At 36.2% G+C, this 22,270-nt stretch overlaps 1 protein-coding gene across 50 annotated transcripts in view; it reads left to right on the top strand.

The window, feature by feature from the left end:
* GPHN (gephyrin) overlaps positions 1–22,270 on the top strand; it is a 564,043-nt gene that overhangs the window by 406,091 nt on the left and 135,682 nt on the right. For 46 of the 50 annotated variants that reach the window (XM_070594056.1, XM_070594020.1, XM_070594022.1 and 43 more), the window contains one exon: positions 5,683–5,725. In XM_070594056.1, coding sequence (XP_070450157.1) covers positions 5,683–5,725 — 43 coding nt within the window. Of the gene's footprint in view, positions 1–3,998; positions 4,062–5,682; positions 5,726–22,270 lie in introns of all 50 variants that reach the window. The other 4 variants (XM_070594016.1, XM_070594018.1, XM_070594033.1 and 1 more) reach the window with 1 other exon arrangement.

Raw genomic sequence — 22,270 nt, forward strand, 5'->3', positions numbered from 1 at the left:
GACTCCAAATGTCACTATTTGATTAACTTTAAGTAGTATTAATAGTAATATGTTTTCCAAATTCTTAAGATCATTCTGTAGGATACCCAGATATTTCTCAGCTATAATCCACATACTTTTCATATTATATCTCTTAATATTAGCAAGCCCAAATAAGTAAAAATCATTGTTAAGATAGTACAGGAATGGCCATGATCATACTTATACTATAAAAAATAAATTTTAATCTGAGATTGAAAAAAACTATAATTACTACAAAATAAACAAACAGATTTAGCAAATATTTACTCTGTACAAAGCACTGTATTTGACATGGTAGGAAATATAAAGAGAATTAAAATGATGGTCCTTTCCCTCAAAGAGCCTGCAGTATCTTTGACGACCCACACCAATAATTGGAATATGAATACCTATGGTAACTCTTACAGGAGAAGTTCAGATAAGAGGCTTTAAGAATTTAACTAAACCTAAAACTAGATTGTGGTATTGGTGCTTCAACCATATAAACTTATTAAAAGTCATCAAACTGTATACTTAAAATGAGTGAATTTTATAGTAGGTAAATTGTATCTCAACAAGGCTGTTAAAAGAGTTTAGGGAAAGAAGGAATTATTTCTGATTGAGGGACTTGGGAATATTTTTTCCAGCTGGTACAATTTAAGCTGGATCTTAAAGGACGAATAGTGTTTGGATCAGAAAATGAGCCACAGGGTATTCCAGAGAAAGGAAATAGCTTGTCTAAGGTCTAAAAGCTTAAAAATACAAGGAATATGCTAGAAGAGCTAGATCAGACTTTGTTCCATGCCTTTGATTATATGGCTTGCATTTCTACCAGTGCATGTGGCCATATGGCTACGAAGCTTCCAGAAACTTTTGGTCAATTCCCATTGAAAAACATAGAACTGTATGTGGATTTTTTTTTCTTTCTTTGGGTCAAAAACAAGAATTTCCCTCCATTTTGAGCTCATGAGGAAGTTACAGTGAGGAGGATGTATAATTACAGAGTCATTTCACAACTGTCAGTGGCCCCACTGATCATAACTACTTGTTTCCACCCTGATACCTTAAAATCGCTGATACATGTGTTATTTCCATTAAGCCCCATAATAGTCTTTATTTTCCCCATGAGGAAACAGATTAAAGGAGCGCCCAGAGCCAAAAATATTAAAGACATGCTAAAGGGAAGGTCAAGATATTCTGGCATATAAAAAGGGAGAAAAAATGGTAATATAATAAATGATCTTTGAAGAATTAAAAATCTGCTAACTAAATTGCATGCCACACATGAATCAAAATTCATATCATACAAAAAATAGATGAAGTTAACTACTATCATCAGTAATAAGAAAGCAAAGTTGAAATTTTTCTAATGAGCTGATATGACCATATTATTGACAGGAAAAGCCCATGTTAAGTTTTATTGACAGTAGAGAAAAGTATATAGGAAACTTAGTAACAATTTCTAAATAGGTAGTCTTTTTTGTTGTTTGCTTTTTAAAATGTAAAAATATTTAAATTTAAATTAGGTCTTTCCAAACCATTGCCATAGAATATCTCAGATTATGTAAGTAAGAAGATATACAGAAGCTTAATTTCTAATTTAAAATGTGACTGCTGGCCAGTAAAAGCATGCTAAAAATGGAAAGAGTGAGCTTACTTAATGTCTATCAAAGGGGATTACTTCTTTTTTCTTGAGTTTGACCCCGTCTGACCAACTGCTCATTTTTCACTATGAGCCATATTGTATAGATTTATTCCAAGTATTTACAGAGAAAAAGAATACAAATTAGCCTGGTGAGCAGCAAAATAGAGGCAGTTTTTATGAAACTTGAGTGGTATTAACCTGTAGTCAGATGTAATTTCCATTTTAATATTTTTACATCTTTATATTGTTATGAACCTATTGTTAACATGGGTTTTATTTTATTTGTTTCTCTCCTCCCTCACTTCTGTGAGATGCAGAAGGGAAAGGATGTTTGTTGTTCACATATTTGTACCCCTACTAACTGGTGTTATACATCTGGCTTCCACTGGAGAGCCCCTGACATCGCAGGGAACGGTGATCAAAATTCCACACACTAGCTTCAAGCTGGGGGCTCGTAGCTACTGCAGCATTGAGGGGGTCTTTTCCTGGCTTCTTTAAAATAAGCATGGTGATGGGATGGTTTAAGGGACGAACACCTCTCAAATCACATGACCACTGCTGCGCTTCCGTGTGTCCTGCTTTCTTCATAACAGCTTGGCACGACATTCTTTCCCTGTATCTCAGTGGGCTTGTGTGTGTACACGTGGGATAGGGGTTGGGGAGGGGGATTATCAGTGGATGGTTATACATTATGCATGCATCTTTCAGTGTTAGAGTGATGTGCCTTCCCTTATGTGTCACAGATTATGGTCACAGATTAAATCTTCTGCGTTCCTAAGAAATTGGGCTGTCTCTTATTGGTGTGAGATTCATGTGTTTTGATGTTTACACCCTCAATTGTTCTTTATGTTATTAAACATAAGTTGAAATGTTTTCCCATAAGAGTTAGCTTTTCATGTTGGGCTGAAAAAGTCTTCATTTCTGTGTAGCAATTCGTGTTATTATAACCTATGGCTTTCAATTGTACCTCCCATAATGAAGAGCTGACTTTAAACACTGTGCTATTCTTGTTATGACCTAAGCATAAGGTAAGTCACTTCTCTAACTGTATCTAAAGATTGTGGTTGTTTGTTAAAATTTTCTCAGCTTTGTTTAAAGCATTTCACGTTTTTTCTTACCATTTATTACGTGCTCTCCCCTCCTTTTGTTTTCTGTTTCATGGCTTAAGATTTCTTAATGGACAATGTGATCTTCAGCAAAAATTATATTGTATGTGTAAACACATGTTGAAATGAATTAAATGAATTATTTGATGTCTGAAAGCAGTCTTGATTAGTAAATGAATACCTATATTTTCACTAAGTCTCTTGTGTTTTTCATTTCTTCCTTTGACTTTAATGTAATATACTGTTTCTACACATTATTTTAGTTTTTATGCCACTTGAAAGGGGAATTGTCAACACCATAAAATCACGTTAGTTGTAGTAAAATAACGTAATCCAATAGAATAAAGTAAAAGACAACCTGATAACCATACCTTTCATTTTTAATCTCTGACAGATTTGGTATTAGGCCAAAATCTCGGTTTTATTTCGTTTTTCAGACTGTCTTTTTTTTCCCATTGAGTAAAAAGACAGGGTAAGATAAAGAAAAAAGAGCAACAAACCATAAACTTTGAGATAGACCTGTGTTACTTTCTTTATAGTCCATATGTGTTCAAACAAGAATAATATTTGTTTCTCAACTTTATTCTTTCAAGTAAATCCCATTGTGAGTTAGGTAAAATCTTCATATTGGGATTTTAAAAAATTAAGTAAATATTATAAAGATGACCAGTTTAATGATGCAAGAGAAAGGGGCATCTACTACAAGCGTAAATATTTTTTAAATGTTTAAATTATTTTCCTTAATTTTTTTTATATATACTCGAGATCACTAAAGTAAAGAAGTTCATGTAATCATTGATTTTAAAAGTGATTTCTCTCAAATCTGGATCAAATAACCAATGGTAATGTAAATGAGAAAACATTGGTTATACTGCTGTTGGCAATTCATTAACCTAGGTATTCAGATTTAGGGAATTGAATTGTTTTCATCATCCAGATTTCTCTTCTGAAACTGTTTGAAACATATAGTTCTAAACTGAGGTGCCACAAAGCAAGACTTGGATTTCTTTATTAAAATTCATGCTATGAATGAAGTTTTTGTTAATTTTTCAAGCCACCTGAGGAAGGGAGAGGGTGGTGTTTTATTGTTTTCGTTTGGTTTGGTTTTTTTGGTTAAGCCAGCTAGTTCTTCACCGCTGTTTCCATTTAGACATATAAATCTGTTGCAACATTTGATGAGACAAGTTGAACTACTCATCTGAACTGCTCTGTTCACTGTAAATCTCTTGTTTCTATCTATACACTAGCTCCACTCTAGATTGGAAGGGCTTAAAGATGAACTCTGGAGGAATAGAGGCTACGACTTAAGAGTAACTATTACTGATCAAAGGAGCTGCTTTCCATTCGCAAACGTTGCTTTGCGCTATGGGTTTGGGCTCCTTCTGTTCCTACATCTTGTTGAAGACTTTCTTGACTTCCATTTGACTTCTTTGAACTCTGTTTTTGTCTTTCAACATTTTCCCCTTTCTTTTCCTTCTCTCTCCCAGATTTTTCTCTCACTCTTTTAGCTTTCTCTTGTGTTCTTTGAGTCACTTTTTAAAACGTATTCTCTCTTTTATTAAGCTTGTCTATTAATTTGTCTATTAGTGTTTGTTTCTTTTCTCCTTTAAGGTTATAGTGGTATAGTTACACTTATTTTCATTCCATGGTATGCCAACTTGCTTGTTTATTTTGCAGCAAGTGCATTAGTCATTCTTACGCTCTTGGTATGAATTTTGAATAAGAAATAGCAGAACATTTTGCATTTACATATTGTCCCTTCTATAAGCCCATACTTTCTTTTTTATTGTCTAGATTTGCTGCCTCAAACCTCTCTCTCTTTTTCTTTTCCTCACTCTCGTGTCTTCCTCCCTGTTTTGTTTTCTTTAAATAGTCATTAATTTCTTTCTCATTTGGTCCGGAATTGTTCTTTAATAAAACCTCCGAGTAAAAGAATATAAGAATATCTCTTTCAGATTAGCTTCTTCATTCTTAGTGTATTTAAAACTAATTAAACAATCTGGGCCAAAAGAGAATAACTTTAGCATCTGAAATTATTTTTCCCTTTTTTTTTCTTTTTTTGGTGTGTGTGTGTGTGTGTTTTTCTTATGTGTATGTTTGTGATTTTTTTATTGTTGTTTCTTTAAACATTAACAATTGTTTTTTTCAGGGAAGGACAACCATAACCCACCCTAAGTTTGCAACATTCCTTTCATAAGTTGTTTCATTACAATAGTAGATTGTGTTAAGCGATAGAAATTAATTTGTTGTCTATAGATCCATTTGGGGCAAGCTGCTGGGGAGTGGGAAGAAGAGGTGTGGAGTTTAAATACAGTTTCCTCTGAAATTGATGAGTGTTAATGCCATCCAACATGGCCCTTGAATTCACCAGTTTTGTAACATTTCAAAGAAGTTCTACTTTGACCCAAAATATTTGAATAAATAACAAAGGTCATTAGAATCACACATAAATATTGTATATGAAGATTTCTCTATCTTCCTTTCGTTAGCATATATAACTAAAATTACTACAATGCAATATTTCCTTACAACTTTATTACTTGAATTGCATTATTATTCTTGTCAAGAGACATGCACCATGCCTTAAGATTAAGAGTCTGTATTCACAACTGAAAATGTGGTAACTTGAATTTTTTTCCGCATACTAATTTCAGATACACATCAATAAAAAATTGCCTTTGGTTTTACCTCTATCCCATTTATAGTACTGTACCCCTAATTTTTTCCAGAAGTCATTTCTTTCTTTAAAGTAAGGAAAGAATAAATTAAAAATATAGAGAACAAATTCAACATGTTTTTACTAACATGTTATGATAGAGATATACAAAGCCTTTGCTCCTAGACCTCAGGAGCTTGCCCATTAAATATGAATACATATCTGGCTATCCATGTTATAAGCCCTAAGTTACTGACTTTATGCTCTCTCTGCAGGTCCAGTCCAGGTGCAGCAGCAAGGAGAACATTCTCAGAGCCAGTAAGTTTGTCATCATTTCAGATAGACTACTGAATTAGAGCTTGTGGTTCAACAGGAAAGAGCACTAAAAATGACATTTTGGTGTAAGAATGAGAAAGAGGAATGGGGAAAGTTGATATCAAGAATATGAATATTAGGGCTTTCACCTTCTTAAAATATTAGTATCAATATAGTAATGAACATTTCCCTTATTCCAATTGTTTTTGCAAGCTGAGAGCAGAACTTGGATAGCACTCCTAGCTAGGGTGGTAATGAGCTCTTCTATGACCCTAAGATGAGAACCCTCTTTAATTGCCCCACTGCCAAAAGTTTTTGAAAAGAGACTAACTGAAAATAATAATAATATAAATCCACTAAAGGAATCTAACTAAAAATAAATAAGTGACTCCTAAGAGGGTACATCATAATCATTTTGTGAATATTAGTTCCTGAAAGATCTCATCTTCACAGGCAGCATGTTTTAGAATATAGTGCCCTGAACCAAGGATGAAGAAAACTTAATTTTATTTTTTTTGTTTGATAACTAATAACCTTATCTTGGTAGTCATTTATCTTTCGGTATTATTCATTTTCCTATCTTATAAAAAGGAACTAAAAATAGTTTACCTGTATCCTTGAAACGATGTGACATTGAAGGTTGTGGCTTAAAAGCTTTGGGATTCTAAGAGAAAAATGCTGTGTAAGTGCTAATTATTTTAATATTGTTCTATGTCGCTTAATATTAATGATATCTTCCTATCTTCTTCCTGATCTTTATCAAGAGAAGTAGTACACATGGACCATACTGAAATGGGTCTATTGGATACTTACACCACTGGCAGTGTTAGTAAATGGGATGATTTATATTTCCAGTAGGATGTCTGTATTATTTAACAATCAAAAAAGTAACTGGAGAATGTCAAATTGGTAAAAGTTCGTGTTTTATTTTATGTTCTTTAATGTAAAATTTTCCCATTTGGTATTGTGACTATGTTCCCTTCGCTTGAAACCCTTGAGATGAGAGACAAGCATACTGCACTTCTTTGCCCAGGACCTTTATATTATAGTTATATAAAACAAAATGCATACAGGCATGTTTAATTTGTATAGTTTTGTGAGTTTCTACAACATCTGACAAACGTGAGTCTGAGGGAGGCTTTTCAATTATAAGACATGTAAGGTCCTATAATCCCTTACTAAGACCTATGGTTGAGAAACCTGAGAGTCAGGGGAATGAAGATTAAATATTCACTAAAATAAAACAATAGAGATAAATGAACTTTAAAAATGAAATTTTTTGATGATTACTGTATGATTTCCATTTATTGTTGATCCTGAGATGATGATGGATCATTAACAGTAATTAGGGTAATTAGGAACAAAAATAATTTCTTACTGAGAAGAGATCTCTTTGAACCCTTTTTCACCTCTGTCATGAATCTTTGTGTTGTTTGGACTGTCTTTTGTTTCAGTTATGCTCTCACTGGCTTGTTGGCTAGTAATCACTTTGGATGGACATCATTATGGTCCAGGTTTTCTGATCAAGTTTTCTTAGGATGAATTAGTCATGTAGGTAGTCCATATAGCCACTTAGATCTGTGTAGAAAGCCCATCCAACATCATAGCCTCATAGTTCTGTGACTTCTGTAGGTTTAAGGTCTTTCCTCTCAACACCAATTTAGTAACTCATACTCGTACCCATAGCCACACCCAGGAGTCTTTCATCACCATGAGCTGTTCTACCTCTGAACTTCTTAACTTCAATATCTCATTGCTTATTTAGTCTGCTTTTATCTCTCTTTTTTGCTTCCTTTGCCATGTACTACTCTATGGCAGTCATATAGACCCTATTAGCAGTTCCCCATTCTCTCAATTCTGTGTCCTGCCTCTATTCCTTTGGACCCTTTCCTCTGCTGCATAAAATATCCATTCCCCTGTTTTCCTAGAAAACTCTTACTTATCCTTCAAGACTCAGTTCAAGTGTGATCTCCTCTGTGACACCTCCTCTTAGTTCCCCCCCCAGGCAGGGTGACTAATCATTCTTGTATACCCCTACTACTACTTCTACTTTAATCATTTTTCATTTATTTACTGAATTAACTGTCCTCAAGGAAAACATTTCCAGAATGTTTTGAAAGCTGTAATCAACTTCTTTTCCAGCATATATTAAAATGTGTCAAAACAAAACATCAATGGGGGGCCCATCCAGTGGCATAATTGTTAAGTTCGTGCAGTCTGCTTTGGCAGTCCAGCGTTTGCAAGTTCAGATCCTAGGCGCAGACCTAGCACCACTCGTCAAGCCACATTGTAGTAGCATCCCACATAAAATAGAGGAAGATGGACATGGATTTAGCTCAGGGACAGTTTTCCTCAAGCAAAAAGAAGAAGATTGGCAACAGATGTTAGTTCATGACCAATCTTCCTCACCAAAATACCCCACAAAAACAAAAAGCAGTGGATCCTAGAGAAAGGAGAAGAGTTAGAACTTAATAGAGCTTATCTAGAATTGGTAACTTTGTCCAAATAAGAGGTAACTCTCCTTTGGCTCCTCAAAAATATTATCAAAACAACCTGTTGATAATAAAACTGAGCTTATTCTCACCATATGGTAAGGAAGAATGCCACTTCAACAAAGTCTTGTGTCAGAGTCAGAGTCAGAGTCTAAGAAAGGAAAGAGCAAACTCAGGATATTTATGAGATTTTGAACTTTGATTTAAAGCAGATCTTTTAATGTGGGGGCTTGATTAGAATTAAATAAGGATCATGATACAATCATTTAGGAATCATAGACACAGCAAGGCAAGGGGTTCTGAGAGTCTTGGTATATAAACTTTCTTTTGATACTTTCTATTTAAGAAGTTTCTGGAATGAACAATAAAGTTATTTACAACTTTTATCTTCCAGGGAAAAGTTTTCTGGAATAGTAAAGTTATGGTGAAAATGACAGTAGAATAGTAATGTTATACTAATGAAGACAGTAAGCTGTGTAGTTACAGATGGTTTCAGGTATCAGGGTTCCCTTTGTGGAGTCTTCAGCCTGAACTTAAAGATAGACCATTAGCATCTAAAAATGTGATCACTTGATCGATCCAGACCTTCACCCCTACTTAAGGAATCATAATAGTATAACAACTATCTAGAGAAGTTGTTTCAACCTTCCTAAGTGTCAAGTTTTTCTGTGTTTGTTGTTGTTGGATGATCATTTATTGAACAATTTTATACGACTTTGGCTGTATAGTAGCATTTAGGACTGTGGAGATCACACATCTGAACCCTGCAACAAGAATGTGAGAAGGATTATGATCAGAGTTTGCAGTCCTTTTCTCAGCCAGGAGCCAAGAGTGTCCAAAATTAAGCCAAGAACAACTATATGCCACCAAACTGGACAACCTAGAAGAAATGGAAAAATTCTTAGAAGCATACAACCTACTAAGACTGAATCAGGGAGAAATAGAAAATCTGAACAGACCAATTACTAATAAGGAGATTGAATCAGTAATCAAAAATCTTCCAATGAAAAAAAGCTAGGACCAGATCGTTTCACTGGTAAATTTTACCAAATATTTGATGAAGAATTAAAACCTGTCCTTCTCAGATTCTTCCAAAAAATTGAAGAGGAGAGAACACTCCCAAACTCATTTTACAAGGACAGCATTACCCTGATACAAAAGCCAGAAAAGGATGCTACAAGAAAGGACACTATCAAGGGCCAATATCCTTGATGAGTGTAGATGAAAAATTCTCAAAAATGTACTAGTAAACTGAATTCAGCAACACATTAAAAGGATCATTCACCATGATCAAATGGAATTTATCCCTGGGATGCAAGGATGTTTCAATATATGCAAATAAATAAATGTGATGCATCACATTAATAGAATGAAAGAAAAAATCATATGATCATCTCAATAGACACAGAACAAGCATTTGACACTCCGCTTCGGCGGCCCAGGGTCTCACCAGTTCGGATCCTGGGCACGGACATGGTACCACTCATCAAGCCATGCTGAGGCGACATCCCGCATGCCACAACTAGAAGGACCCACAACTAAAAATATACAGTTATGTACTGGGGGGTTTTGGGGAGAAAAAGGAAAAATAAAATCTTTAGAAAAAAAAAGACAAGAGATAACAAATGGTAGTGAGGATGTGGAAAAGATCCACTGTTGGTGGGATTCTAAATTGATATAGCCACTATGGAAAACAGTATGGAGGTTCCTTAAAAATAGAACTGCCGTATGATCCAGCAGTTCTACTACTGGGAATATATCCAAAGGAAACAAAAACACTACGTTGAAGAGATATCTGCACTTTCTTGTTCATAGAAGCATTATTTAGAATAGCCAAGACATGGAAAGAACCTAAGTGTCCGTTGACGGATGAATGAATAAAGAAGTTGTGATATACAACATGGTGGAATATTATTCAGCCATTACAAAGAAGAAAATCCTGCCATTTACAGCAACATGGATGGACCTTGAGGGCATTATGTTAAGTGAAGTTAGTCAGACAGAGGAAGATAAATCTTGTGTGATCTCACTTTTATGTAGAATCAAAAACAACTAAAGTCTTAGAAAAAGAGATCAGATTTGTAGTGACCAGAGGCAAGGGGTGTGGCATGGGGCAACTGGATGAAGGTAGTCAAAAGGTACAAACTTTCTGGTATAAAATAACTAAGTACTGGAGATGTGATGTACAACATGATGACAATAGTTAACACTGCTGTATGGTATATATTTGAAAGTAAAGAAAATAAATCCTAAGAGTACTTGTCACAAGGAAAAAGAAATTTTTTTTTGCATCTGTGTGAGGTGATGGATGTTAACTAAACTTACTGTGGTAAGTATTTCACAGTATATGAAAGTGAAGTTATGCTGTACACCTTAAACTCAACCAGTGCTCTATGTCAATTATATCTTAGTAAAACTGGGGGAAAAAATGAAAACAAAATTAACCCAGGAGAATAGATCTCATTCTCAATCTGAGGAACATTCAGAATAAGATATATGGTTATTAGCCAAATTACCTAATTTTCTGACTTTTTTGTTTGCTTCCTGGATCTTTTTAGTAGTGCACAGTGATCTAAGAGAAGTCTACAGGCATGTAAGAGCAGTATTCTCACCCAAAAGCAGCTCAAGTTATACCTTGACAGGCTAACATTGTATCTAAAGTGGTTGAGTCACTGCCATTATAATTTCATTAAACTTTCAAGTGAGGAGTCCTTTAGCCTTGGTGGCATTATCTAACTTGCCTCCTATTCTCTGAATCATGGCATATAGCAACTCCCTACTTTCTGGGCCTCTTGTAAAGCTCAAAGTAAAGAAGTTTAATTAAGGAAGTAAGAAATCCAGAGTTTTCCTTGAGCAATTAGCATTTTGATTCTTAAATCAAGGCTCACTTTTCCTACTTTTTAAAAAATTAAATAATCTATCCTTTTTTCTTTTTGAGAAAGATTACCCCTGAGTTAACAGACGCCACCAATCTTCCTCTTTTTGCTGAGGAAGATTGGCCCTGAGCTAACATCCATGCCCATCTTCCTCTATTTTATATGAGGGATGCCTTCCACAGCATGGCTTGACAAACGGTGCGTAGGTCCGTGCCCAGCATCCTTGGGCCGCCAAAGCAGAGCACTTGAACTTAACCACTACGCCACTAGGCCAACTCCCTATCTTTTTTTTCTTAGAAAAGAAACTGATGGGCTAAAATGGACTCTGGATGATGTTATCAAGATAATAAGTTCCTGTCCAGTTTGCAGGTAGTAGCCAGCGGGCTTTTGTACCACAAATCCAATGCCAATCACTGGGGGACATCCAATGATGTATTTTTGGCCAAAATACCCCTGTGTGCTTATCACATGTTGTAACATTTGGAGCCACTCGTCAAAAATAATTTGGTACCAAACAATAAAATTTGAAGTATTGAGATCAGTTAGTAGATCTAAAACAGAAGAGAAATAATGTATCTTACTTGTAGGATGTATGAAACTGGGACAGCCTCCAAATAATACATCACTGTGTCCTAGTTCTCTTACAAGTTCTATTTCTGTTAAAGTTTGGTTACAAAAGCTAGTTCCCACCAAAAAAAATCCCTGAGTATTATTTTGATGGAGACAGGAACTTTCTCTTCTAAATATGACCTAAGAGGGGGTTTAGAATTTTCGTCACATTTCATGGCCTACTATGTAGTTTGTCATCTGAAAAGTCACATAATAGTTGAGTCCAGTTACCCAGGAAACCAATGGATTCATTACAAAGACATAGAAACAAAGGAATCTGGGTGGCTACCAAAGAAAAATGTGTGCAAAACCCGTTTGGTTATATGCCTTAGCTAGTTCACAAGTAAATAATAGACAGATATTAGACGCATACTAATGAACGATTAAGGATGTAAAGAGCAATATTAAGAATATGGCAATATAGATAACAGTTCAAAGAAGCCTTAAACCAGAGGGAAAAGAGAGGAAAATAACAGCAAAAGTAAGGAACAAAAGAGTGCAGTTTAAGGGGGGCAATCAGCCATCTTGTTCTATGGATCTTGGCTAGAAGCTCTCTGCATCTCATATAGTCAAAGGTCTTAAGAGGAAGATGTCTCTTTCAGAGGATTCTCTGCTTCTAGAAGCTTCCTAAAAACTCCTCAGCTTAAGATCTTCCATAAATTAAGGACTGGATTATGCCTCTTTGAGAGCCATGAATCCGAGGATCAAACCTTTGGAGTTATCCTGCTGTGCTCATTGTTAACAGTTCTTGATAAGGTCCTTTCCAGTGGGGTTCCAGAGCTGTTTTTCTCTGATGTCATCTCCAAAAGACCATGTCTTTGGGTTTTAGGTCATGCAGGGGTTATTTGGAAGGGTGTTGAGGAACTGCTGCTCATACCTTATAAGATTTAGTATATAGCATGAATAATCCCTTGCAATATTTAGCCATGTCTGCATGCAGTAGTGTGGAATTTAGAATCAAAGGTGATATTCCTAGATGTGTGGACTGGCCAGTTACTAATTCGTGTGATAGAGTTGATGAACCCCAGAAGGATTTTATCTCATTGGCGTTAAAAACAATCCTTTAGGCCATGGAAGTTCAAGGTCCCTAAGAGTTGAGCTAATTTGATTTTCAGAACTATGTTTGTTCTGTCTACCTTTCCTAAAGTTTGAGGGTAAGATTAACAGTGAAGTTTCTTAGTAAGTGGCAAGGCTTTATAAAACTCTTTAGTAATAGGCCCAGTAAAATGGATGCCTCCATCACTAGAGAGATGTCAGAATTCCCTGAGTTGGGAACATGAAACCAAGAAAATTTTGCTATTGTTAGAGTTGTAGCTCTCAGTCAAGGAAAGGCTTCAAACCATCCCAAGTTTAAGCAGACAATGACCAACACGTACTCAAAACCCACTGCAGAGAGTAGTTTTATGAAATCCGTTTGGAGGTCTTAAAGAGGGCTCTGAGGTTTGAGCTCTTCTCCATGTCCCACCTCAATAGTTTGACCAGGATTATGTTGGTGACAGATGAAATATGGTAAAGCTTTCCCACCAATTATGTACAGTGGCAAATTTGTTTTTCCACTGATAGGTAATTTCATGTAAAATTTTTACAAGATTGCTTTCTGAGGTTTCAGTTCTACTAAATAGCCAATAGTACAGTTTACATCTATATTTCTCCTGGTACCTCTTTTCCAACTCTGGAGCTACTTCCTGGCATTCTATAATAGAGGCTTTGAACTCTATTTTGCTTTTAAACCAAAGACTTGGTCCCTTGGGATATTCTATGGGCCATAATCTTAGTGAGGGCTGTCTGTCTGCCATGATGATCAGTCAAGGCATTTCCTTTAGCCTCCATAGGATCTCCTTTTGTCTGAGCTCCTGTTTTTATAAAGCAACATCCTCAGGAAGGATTAGAGCACTTAAAAGTGATATAAATTACTAACAATTCTTAGTTGAGCTTCCTGCTGAGGTCAAGACCGCCTCCTTGTTTCCAAAGCATTTCAAAATCGTAGAATAACCCAAAAGCATATATACCATCAGTGCATATATTAACCCTGTTATCTCTAGCTTACTGAAAGCTCCCGTATGCTCAGAGAGTTCTACCATCTGGGCAGATTTGCCTCTGGCAAAGGATCATATTCTAGGGATGAAGTTTTATGATAATTAGATAGGAAGTTATTGAAGAGCTAATTTTAACTCATGAAAGGCCTGTTCATGTTTGGTGCCCAGGAAAAAGGTTCAGTTTCTAAGGACTTGGTTAAATCTTATATTGGCATGGCAATTTCAGAAAAGTTGGGAACTCATTGCCTGCAATAGTGAATGAGACTCAGGAACCCTTTTAATTATTTTAGTTACTGACATAGGAAAGCTTTTTAAAGTCCATACTCTGTCAGGAATAAGAGATTTACTTCCTTGAGATAAATCATCTTCTAGGTAATGAACTTTACTTAGATAAAATTGTAACTTCTCTTTGGAAACCTTTGTGAGTTAAAATAGTAAGGAGATAGATGAAATCAGTCTTAGAGCTCACTCCATCTTTAGAACACAACAAAAAGTTATCCACATATTGAGTAAGAGTAGAATCACAGGGAAATATAAAGTCCTTCAGGTCCTGGTTGAGGACTTGTGAAAAATAGGAGAGTATTTCAATAAACCCCTAGAACATAACAGTCCAGTTATATTATTAATTTTCTTAGGAGAAGGCAAGCAAATAGTGACTATTTGACCTAAAGGTTCATTAAAGAAAACAGAACATAACTCTGCACTGTCAAACATACAGCCTCAGGAGCACTGAAGATAAAATAGGTTTGGAGATTGGTACTAATAGTGGGAAATGACTATTCTCTTCTGGACCTGATGTGCCGAACAAATCCGTATCCCCACCCATTGGACTTTTGATTGGAAGAATAGAAGTGTTACAAGAACTAGTACAACGTATGTTGAATCATTTCTCTATTTACCTTCACCTATTAGTTTTAGTGCTGTTTTAGCTTCTGGTTCAAGAGAGTGTTTTGCACTCTGGGATGGAGGTTTAGATGGCTTGATTTGAATCTTTTTTTTTTTTTTTTTTTTTTTTTTGCTGTCTTTCTCCCCCAATCCCCCCAGTACATAGTTGTATATTTTAGTTGTGGGTCCTTCTAGCTGTGGCATGTGGGACGCCACCTCAACATCGCCTGATGAGTGGTGCCATGTCCGTGCCCAGGATCCAAACTGGTGAAACCCTGGGCCACCGAAGCAGAGCATGTGAACTTAACCGCTCAGCCACAGGGCCGGCCCCTTGATTTGAATCTTAATGGGTTCAGCTTCAGTAATCTTCCCTATATTCATTGAATTTTTGCTCACAAAATGAAAGAGATCTGGTATCTCCTTGATCTTCAATTTGGGTTTGATTTAAACACAAAGGTGCCAGTAAATCAGTATCCAAATTAGCTGTAATCTCATTACAAATAGAAAAGTTGTTAGGGATTTCAAGGAAGAGACTTGGGAATTTATCTCAAGGAAGTAAATCTCTTACTCCTGACAGAGTATGGACTTTAAAAAGCTTTCCCATGCCGGTAACTAAAATATCAAGGGAATATTTAATCTAGCAATTCCATTTATACAGTATACCTTGCCTATCAAGTTAGCAGGTGCAAGATCACAGAGGAGGAATGAACATTCCTCTGTTAAATGTCCGAGGGTGACAGTATGAATGACATGGAACTATCAGAAAATTATTAAGGATACCCACCAATGAGTAGTTTTTTGCTCCAAAGGAGAGATTGTGTAACAGTGGTAGTGTTTAAGGTTGCTATTGTATGCCTACATCAATAAAAAAATTTTGCAAGATTGTCCTTTAATTTTCAGAGAAATTTCACCCTGAGAATTTGAGGGTAAAACAAAAAATTGGGCACTTGGTTCCCCCTCAGAGCACCTTAATTAACTCACTTCATTTTTCTTCCTTTAGCTTCTTAGCTAAAACAAGATAGTCTTTTTCTCCATGTCCTTTTTATATATAGTATCTATACATGTCTTTTTCAAGAGATCCCCTCTTTTGGAATTTACTGACCCTGGTAGGAACATCTAGTAGTTTTATCTGTAAGGCCATCAATTTTTTCTGAATTTTATTTTATTTTTGTTTTAGGATATTCAAAATATTCAGCAAGGTGCTGGATGAATGGCATTGGTATTATTTTCCATATTAGTTTTTGCTTGCATACTAAATCCCCTGTTTGGCTTAAGACTGTTTACAAAAAGCTAAAGGAGAATTAGGAGTCACATCTGCTTTAAGATCTACTCCTGAGTGCCATCTAAAGGTGTTAAAGAGCCTATCCCTGATGTCTCCAATGTTCTCATCCTTTCTTTGCCTGTAAGATTGAATCAGAACCCAGTCTACTTTCTGGGGAAAGACTTTAGAAATAGCCTTCAAGTTGCCCAACTTCTATATCCTTTCTAAACCCCCCTGGTTTCCGATGCAATTCAGGGTCTTCTAAGTCACTCTCAAGTTCTTCTCGTTCTGCCTTTCCCATGGAATTTTTTGCATCTCAAGCTTCCACTAACATATGAACTAATTGTTATAGATCCGAAAGCCCTGGATTATATATTTTTTAAAATATTCTAAATTTCTCTGCAAATTTCACCCTGTCCTTTCTAGGCTTTGCACAGTCATTGATGTCTCAACTCAGAGGAAGAACAAGGTTTAAAATCAACTATGAGGGGCTTTTTTCTGTTCTGAAGGAAGTTTAAGAGGTAACTAAGCTTTGGAATTTTCTAGCCAGCCAGAAGGAAAGGGGAGTACAGCAGAGGGAGAGATGGGGCAGAGGGAAATGGAGGAATATCAGATGGGGAAAGAGAAATAGTAGGACAAAATGTACTAGATTCAAGATGTGGTTTTGGAAGATCTAAAAGAGGCATTATTTTAAGTTTTTCACATTTTTATTTTGCTTTGGCCAAAGAATTTCTTGAAGCAGTTTTGGAATCTGAAATTCTTTGGGATATTTCCTCATACCAATAAAAAAATCCAGCCCGTTACATGTGTGGAATTTTGTTCTTTTTTGTTCAATAGCACCTCTCAAACAATTTTGTTCATATCAAAATTCTCCAAAGTGGCCACTGTTATTCTACATTATCCTTGGCAGAATTAGGGATAAGTGCACAAATTTGGGTTATAGCATAAATACATATAAGAAGTAGGAGTCTGTCTTGGAAGGGGCATGGATTTAGGTTTAGACTAAGACAGACTTGTGGACCTATGAATAGTCCATCCAAAGTGTTGCTTGGGCACTTCATGCATCAGGCTCTCCAGCCTAATGGCTGAACCAACTACAAACTGACATATGTATAGTTCCAGAGCATGGAAAGGTTTGAAGAGGAGCTCTCCCATAGCCAGACTCTCACTAACAAAACAAGAACAAGGGAAGTTCTCAGAGGTTGATGAGCGCAGGGCAAAGTTTATCCAAGGACACCACTTTGAGAAGAAACCTGAACCTCTCAATTCCCATGGCCAGTTTTCAAAATAGATTTATTGGGGCCTATGCCCATCTTTTTCTGTATAAATTTTCCCCTTATAGAGGTATAGCAAAAAAAATGACAAGGATGGACAGAGACAGATAATAATATTGTCAGTAATAAGACACGTTTCTACCAAGGATAAAAGTTTTTTCAAATTTGATCTGATTATCAAAGGAGTCTTAAAAAAGTTTTTTTACTCCTAAGAGACAAAATAAACTTGGCAATTGGGAAACTCAAAGAAAAGAAATCAATCAATGTGAGACTGACTTACCTCACCGTAGTGATTAATGACACTCCCATTCCCCAAAGCAGGAGGCTCAAGGGGCCTCAGAGGAGCTTGCTGTTATCAAATCAAGGGTCTTGGGCTTTGGTGGGAAGGTCAGTTTTGACTGGGTCTCCCTTATGGCCTCTAAGATTGTTGAATGCTGGCTCCCACAAATAAGAGGTTACCATAGTAAGGGAGAGCACTACCTTAACAGAGTCTTAGTAGCATGTCAGTGTGAGTTCAACATTGAGATATTTATGATATTTTGAAGCTAGGTTAAGTTGAGTCTTTCATTGTAGCAATCTGATTAGAATTGGGTAAAGATTATGATATAGTAGTTTAGGATCGGTGGACATAGCAAGGCAACAGTTATCTGTGTGGATGGTATGGTTTTGTTTTATTTTTTAAAATTTTGGCCTTTCTACTCTACAGAATAACATTTCCATGTAAGCAAAATTAATTATAACCTGAGCAAAGCTCAAGTTGAGCAAAAGAGCCAGTGCTACCTCCAGGAAGTCCTGCTGGGATCCCCAGGAATAAAGACAACGTGTTAAAGTTGTGATTTGAATGGATTGATTTTTTTTGGTGTATTAGATCATTTAGCTACAGTCTTCAGGTGTCAGTCAGCGTGAGTTCCCAGGAGGTAGTCATGGCTTATGCTAACAACATAACCAACTAGGTAGAGATAAGGAGCTATATTTTTCAGAGAAGCACGTCATTCTAAATCTTAAGTGACTAAAACAGTTCATTTCATTAGATTCATACTCAAATTCCACTGGAGTCTGAGATGAGGTTGCATCTTCTCTTCCAAGAATGAAGTCTCCAGGTAATGTTTCAGATGCTATCTAAAGCAACTGTCATTCAAATACAGGGTCCATAATTTCTCTAATTGCTAGGTTACTCTGGTTTCTGGAACATCAAATGAATCACCATGGCTGCCAAAGTCCACACAGAGCCAGTTATCAGTGTCCTTTATTTTGATTTTTTTTAATTGAGATGAAATTCACATAGTATAAAATTAATCATTTTAAAGTGAACAATTTAGTGGTACTTACTAAATGTATGATTTTGTGCAACCACCGCCTTTAATTCCAAAACATTTTCATCACCCTAAAAGGAAATACCATACCCATTCAGCAGTTACTCTCCGTTCCCCACTGCCTCCAGCCCCTGGCAACCGCCAGTCTGCTTTCTCTCTCTAAGGATTTGCCTGTTCTGGATGTTTTATATAAATGAAACTATACAATCCCATTTGAATGTAACATGTGATGATTTTTGTCTGGCTTCTTTTGCTTACTGTTTTCGAGGTTCATCCATGTTGTAGCATGTATCATTATTTCCTTCCTTGTTATGACTGTGTAATATTCCATTGTATATTTATACCACATTTTGTTTATACGTTGGTCAGTTGATGGACATTTGGGTGTTTCCACCTGTTAGCTATTGTGAATAGTGCAGCTTTGACCATCCCTATACATGTATTTGTTTGAGTACTTGTTTTCAGTTCTTTTGGGTATATACCTAAGAGGTAAAATTGCTGGGTCATATGGTAATTCTATGTTTAACTTTCTGAGGAACCACAAAACTATTTCCCCTGGTGCCTGAACCATTCTACATTCTCAACAGCAGTGTACAGGATTCCAATTTCTCTACATCCTTGCCAAAACTTGGTACTTTTCCCCTTTTTTCATTATAGCTATTCTAGTAGAAGTCAAGTGGGTCTCACTTTGGGTTTGGCTTGCATTTCCCGAATCAGTAATGATATGGAGCGTCTTTTTATGTGCTTGCTGGCCATTTGTATTTCTTTGTAGAAATACCCATTCATTCAAGTCCTTTGTCCAATTTTTAATTGGGTGGTTTGTCTTTTTGTTGTTGATTGTAGGAGTTATTTATATATTATGGGTACTAGACCCTTATCAGATATATCATTTACTAATATTTTCTCCCACTCTCTAGGTTGTCTTTTCACTTTCTTGATAAAGTCCTTTGATATACAAAAGTTTTTAGTTTGGATGATGGTCAGTTAATCTAAATTTTCTTTTGTTGCTTGTTTTGTTTCTTTTGTTGCTTGTGCTTTTGGTAATCTGTCTAAGAATTCATTGCCAAATCTAAGGTCATGAAGCTTTGCTCCTATGTTTTCTTCTAAAAATTGTGTGGTTTGGCTCCTATATTTAGGTCATTGATCCATTTTGAGATAATTTTTGTATTTAGTGTGAGGTAGGCATCCAACTTCATTCTTTTGCATGTGAATATCCAGTTGTCCAGTGCCATTTGGTCAAGACACTATTCTTTTCTCCATTGAAAAGTCTTGACACCCTGGTCAAAAATCAATTTACCATAGATATATTGGTTTATTTCTGGACTCTCAATTCTATTCCATTGATCTATATGTCTATCCTTATGCCAGTATTACACTGTTTTGATTACTGTAGCTTTGTAGCAAGTTTAGAAATTGGCAAGTGAGAGTCCTCCAACCTTGTTCTTCTTTTTCAATATTGTTTTGACTCTTTGGGGTCGCTTGCCATTCCATATGAATTTGAGGATTGACTTTTCCACTTCTGAAAAAAAAAAAGCCACTGGGATTTTGATAGGTGTTGCTTTGTGTAGTATTGTCATCTAACAATATTAATATTGTTTACTTATTAATTAACATTAATAGATTAATATTGTCTTCCACTTTATCTTCCTTTGGATCTTAACATGAGGCTCACTTTTACGTCTCAGGTATTTGTACGTTTTCACAATGAAGTAGGCCATGGCATGTCAGCATCTGGTGGAATTATCACAGAGTAATTGGAATATTTCATCTCTGGAGGAACTTTTATCACACAAATGTTTCTTGCATTTTCTTGCCTCAAAAGTGAAACCAGGGGCTGGCCCCGTGGTCAAGTGGTTAAGCTCACACACTGTGCTTCTACAGCCCAGGGTTTCACCAGTTTGAATCCTGAGCGCAAACACAGCACCACTCACCAAACCATGCTGAGGCGGCGCCCCACATGCCACAACTAGAAGGACCCACAACTAAAAAAAAATGCACAACTATGTCCTGGAGTGCTTTGAGAGGAAAAAGGAAAAAATTTTTTAAAAAAAAGTGAAACCAGCGTATCAATGTCAAACTTGGGACTAGTATGATCTGCTATGCCAGAACCTAGACATCCCTCTCTAGCTGCCCCTCCACCAGTTTCTCCAGCCATGCCAAGGGTCAGGCAGCCCAGGCCAATCTCCAGTACTGCAGTAGGTCACGCCATGGCCAACTGTGGACACCAAGGCCAGAGCCCTGTGCCCAAAGCATGCCTCACTCACTGGGAAGGGGCTCTGCACCACAGCAGTTGCTAAGCTGTCTCCAATGTAAGGATTTGGGAGTGAGGATTTAAAAGAGTCTTGGTGTGCAAACTGTCTTTGATGCTGTTTAAGAGCTAATGGGTCTTTCAGGAAGTTCCTAGAATGAAAAATGAAGTTATTTGCAAGTTTTATCTTCCTGGGCAAGAATTTTCTGGATTAATGAAGATGTGTTGATGAAGATAGTAGAATAGTAAAGTCATGTTTCAATTCTCACTCTACTGTAATCGCCACCATTAGTTATCTAGGCAGAAATATCCCTAGAGTACAAAATAATTTATCTGCACCCTGACTTGGTGAAAAGGCATCCTTGTCCATTTAACTATATGTAAAATTCTATGCTAAAATAAGTAAAATAGAGGCTTTGGGTTTTGGGTTAAAGACAGACTGACTGTCTCCTTTGAGTGAATTAAAAGATTTTACCACTTCAGCAGCAAGAAACTGGAATAAGGACTCATCTGAGTCACTACTGAAGTAAGGGATTTCCCATGGCCCTGTTTCGGAATGGACTCAGCCTTGCCCCCCTTTTCCAACAACTCTTTTCTTTCAAATTGTTTTGCCAGTTCTCAGAGACTAGCACATTCATCCTGGGTTTCTAATGGGCTTTTAATGTAAAAATAATTTTATCTTAAAGACATTTTTACTTGAAGACATTAGTATTTTATTGGAGACATTCATTATATAATAAAACAGGGTTCAATGGGATGCAGATGAGATAAATATCATTCATTAAAATTCTTACCAGAACTATTAAATGAAAATTTTAGATATGTTAGTTTATCTGCAGCTAACTTTCGTGAGGCTTTGCTTTTTTTACTTTATGTGTAAAAGTTTGCTGGTCTAATTCTAATCCACTGAACCTTATGACTTTAAGGGTCCCTCCCACTGATCTTAATACTCCAGGCAAAGGTTTCAGAAATTAGATTTAATTTAAAATTGTTATATAGCAAATGACTTTCTATTTATAAGACCACTTATCTTATATCTCCTTCTTGTTCACATTCTTTTAATACTCATACATAAATATCAGATATTCCATTTTTGCAATCATTTTAATGATAGTGATCTTAAATATCTTCAAGAACCCTGTTTATCATTCTACCATCAGGTTTCATAAATATTACCTGTAATGATAGATCCAGTCCATTAAAACCCCTTAGTATTTAAAATATTATAGGTCCCAAATGTTAATTATAATTTAAGAAAGCACTAAAACAATTTCCAATACACAAGATTTGTGATGTAACAAGCCTGTACCCTCTAAATTGATGTGCTGCTAAAATTCAGGCTTATACACAAGCAGAGCAAGTCATTGCCTTTTTAATGTATTTTGAGGTACAATGAAAAATCTGCTGGTCTCAACCACCTACCCTCGTTGGGTCATCTTATAAAAGGAAACATACTCCAAGGTTAAACTACCTGTTCAAATCTTGGTTTCTCTGCTTGCTACCTGTGTGAACTTAGGCAAGTGCTCAGTTTCTCTGTGCCTCAGTTTCCTCATC

This window comes from Equus przewalskii, chromosome 25 (genome assembly GCF_037783145.1).
Source record: "Equus przewalskii isolate Varuska chromosome 25, EquPr2, whole genome shotgun sequence".
Classification (NCBI taxonomy): domain Eukaryota; kingdom Metazoa; phylum Chordata; class Mammalia; order Perissodactyla; family Equidae; genus Equus; species Equus przewalskii.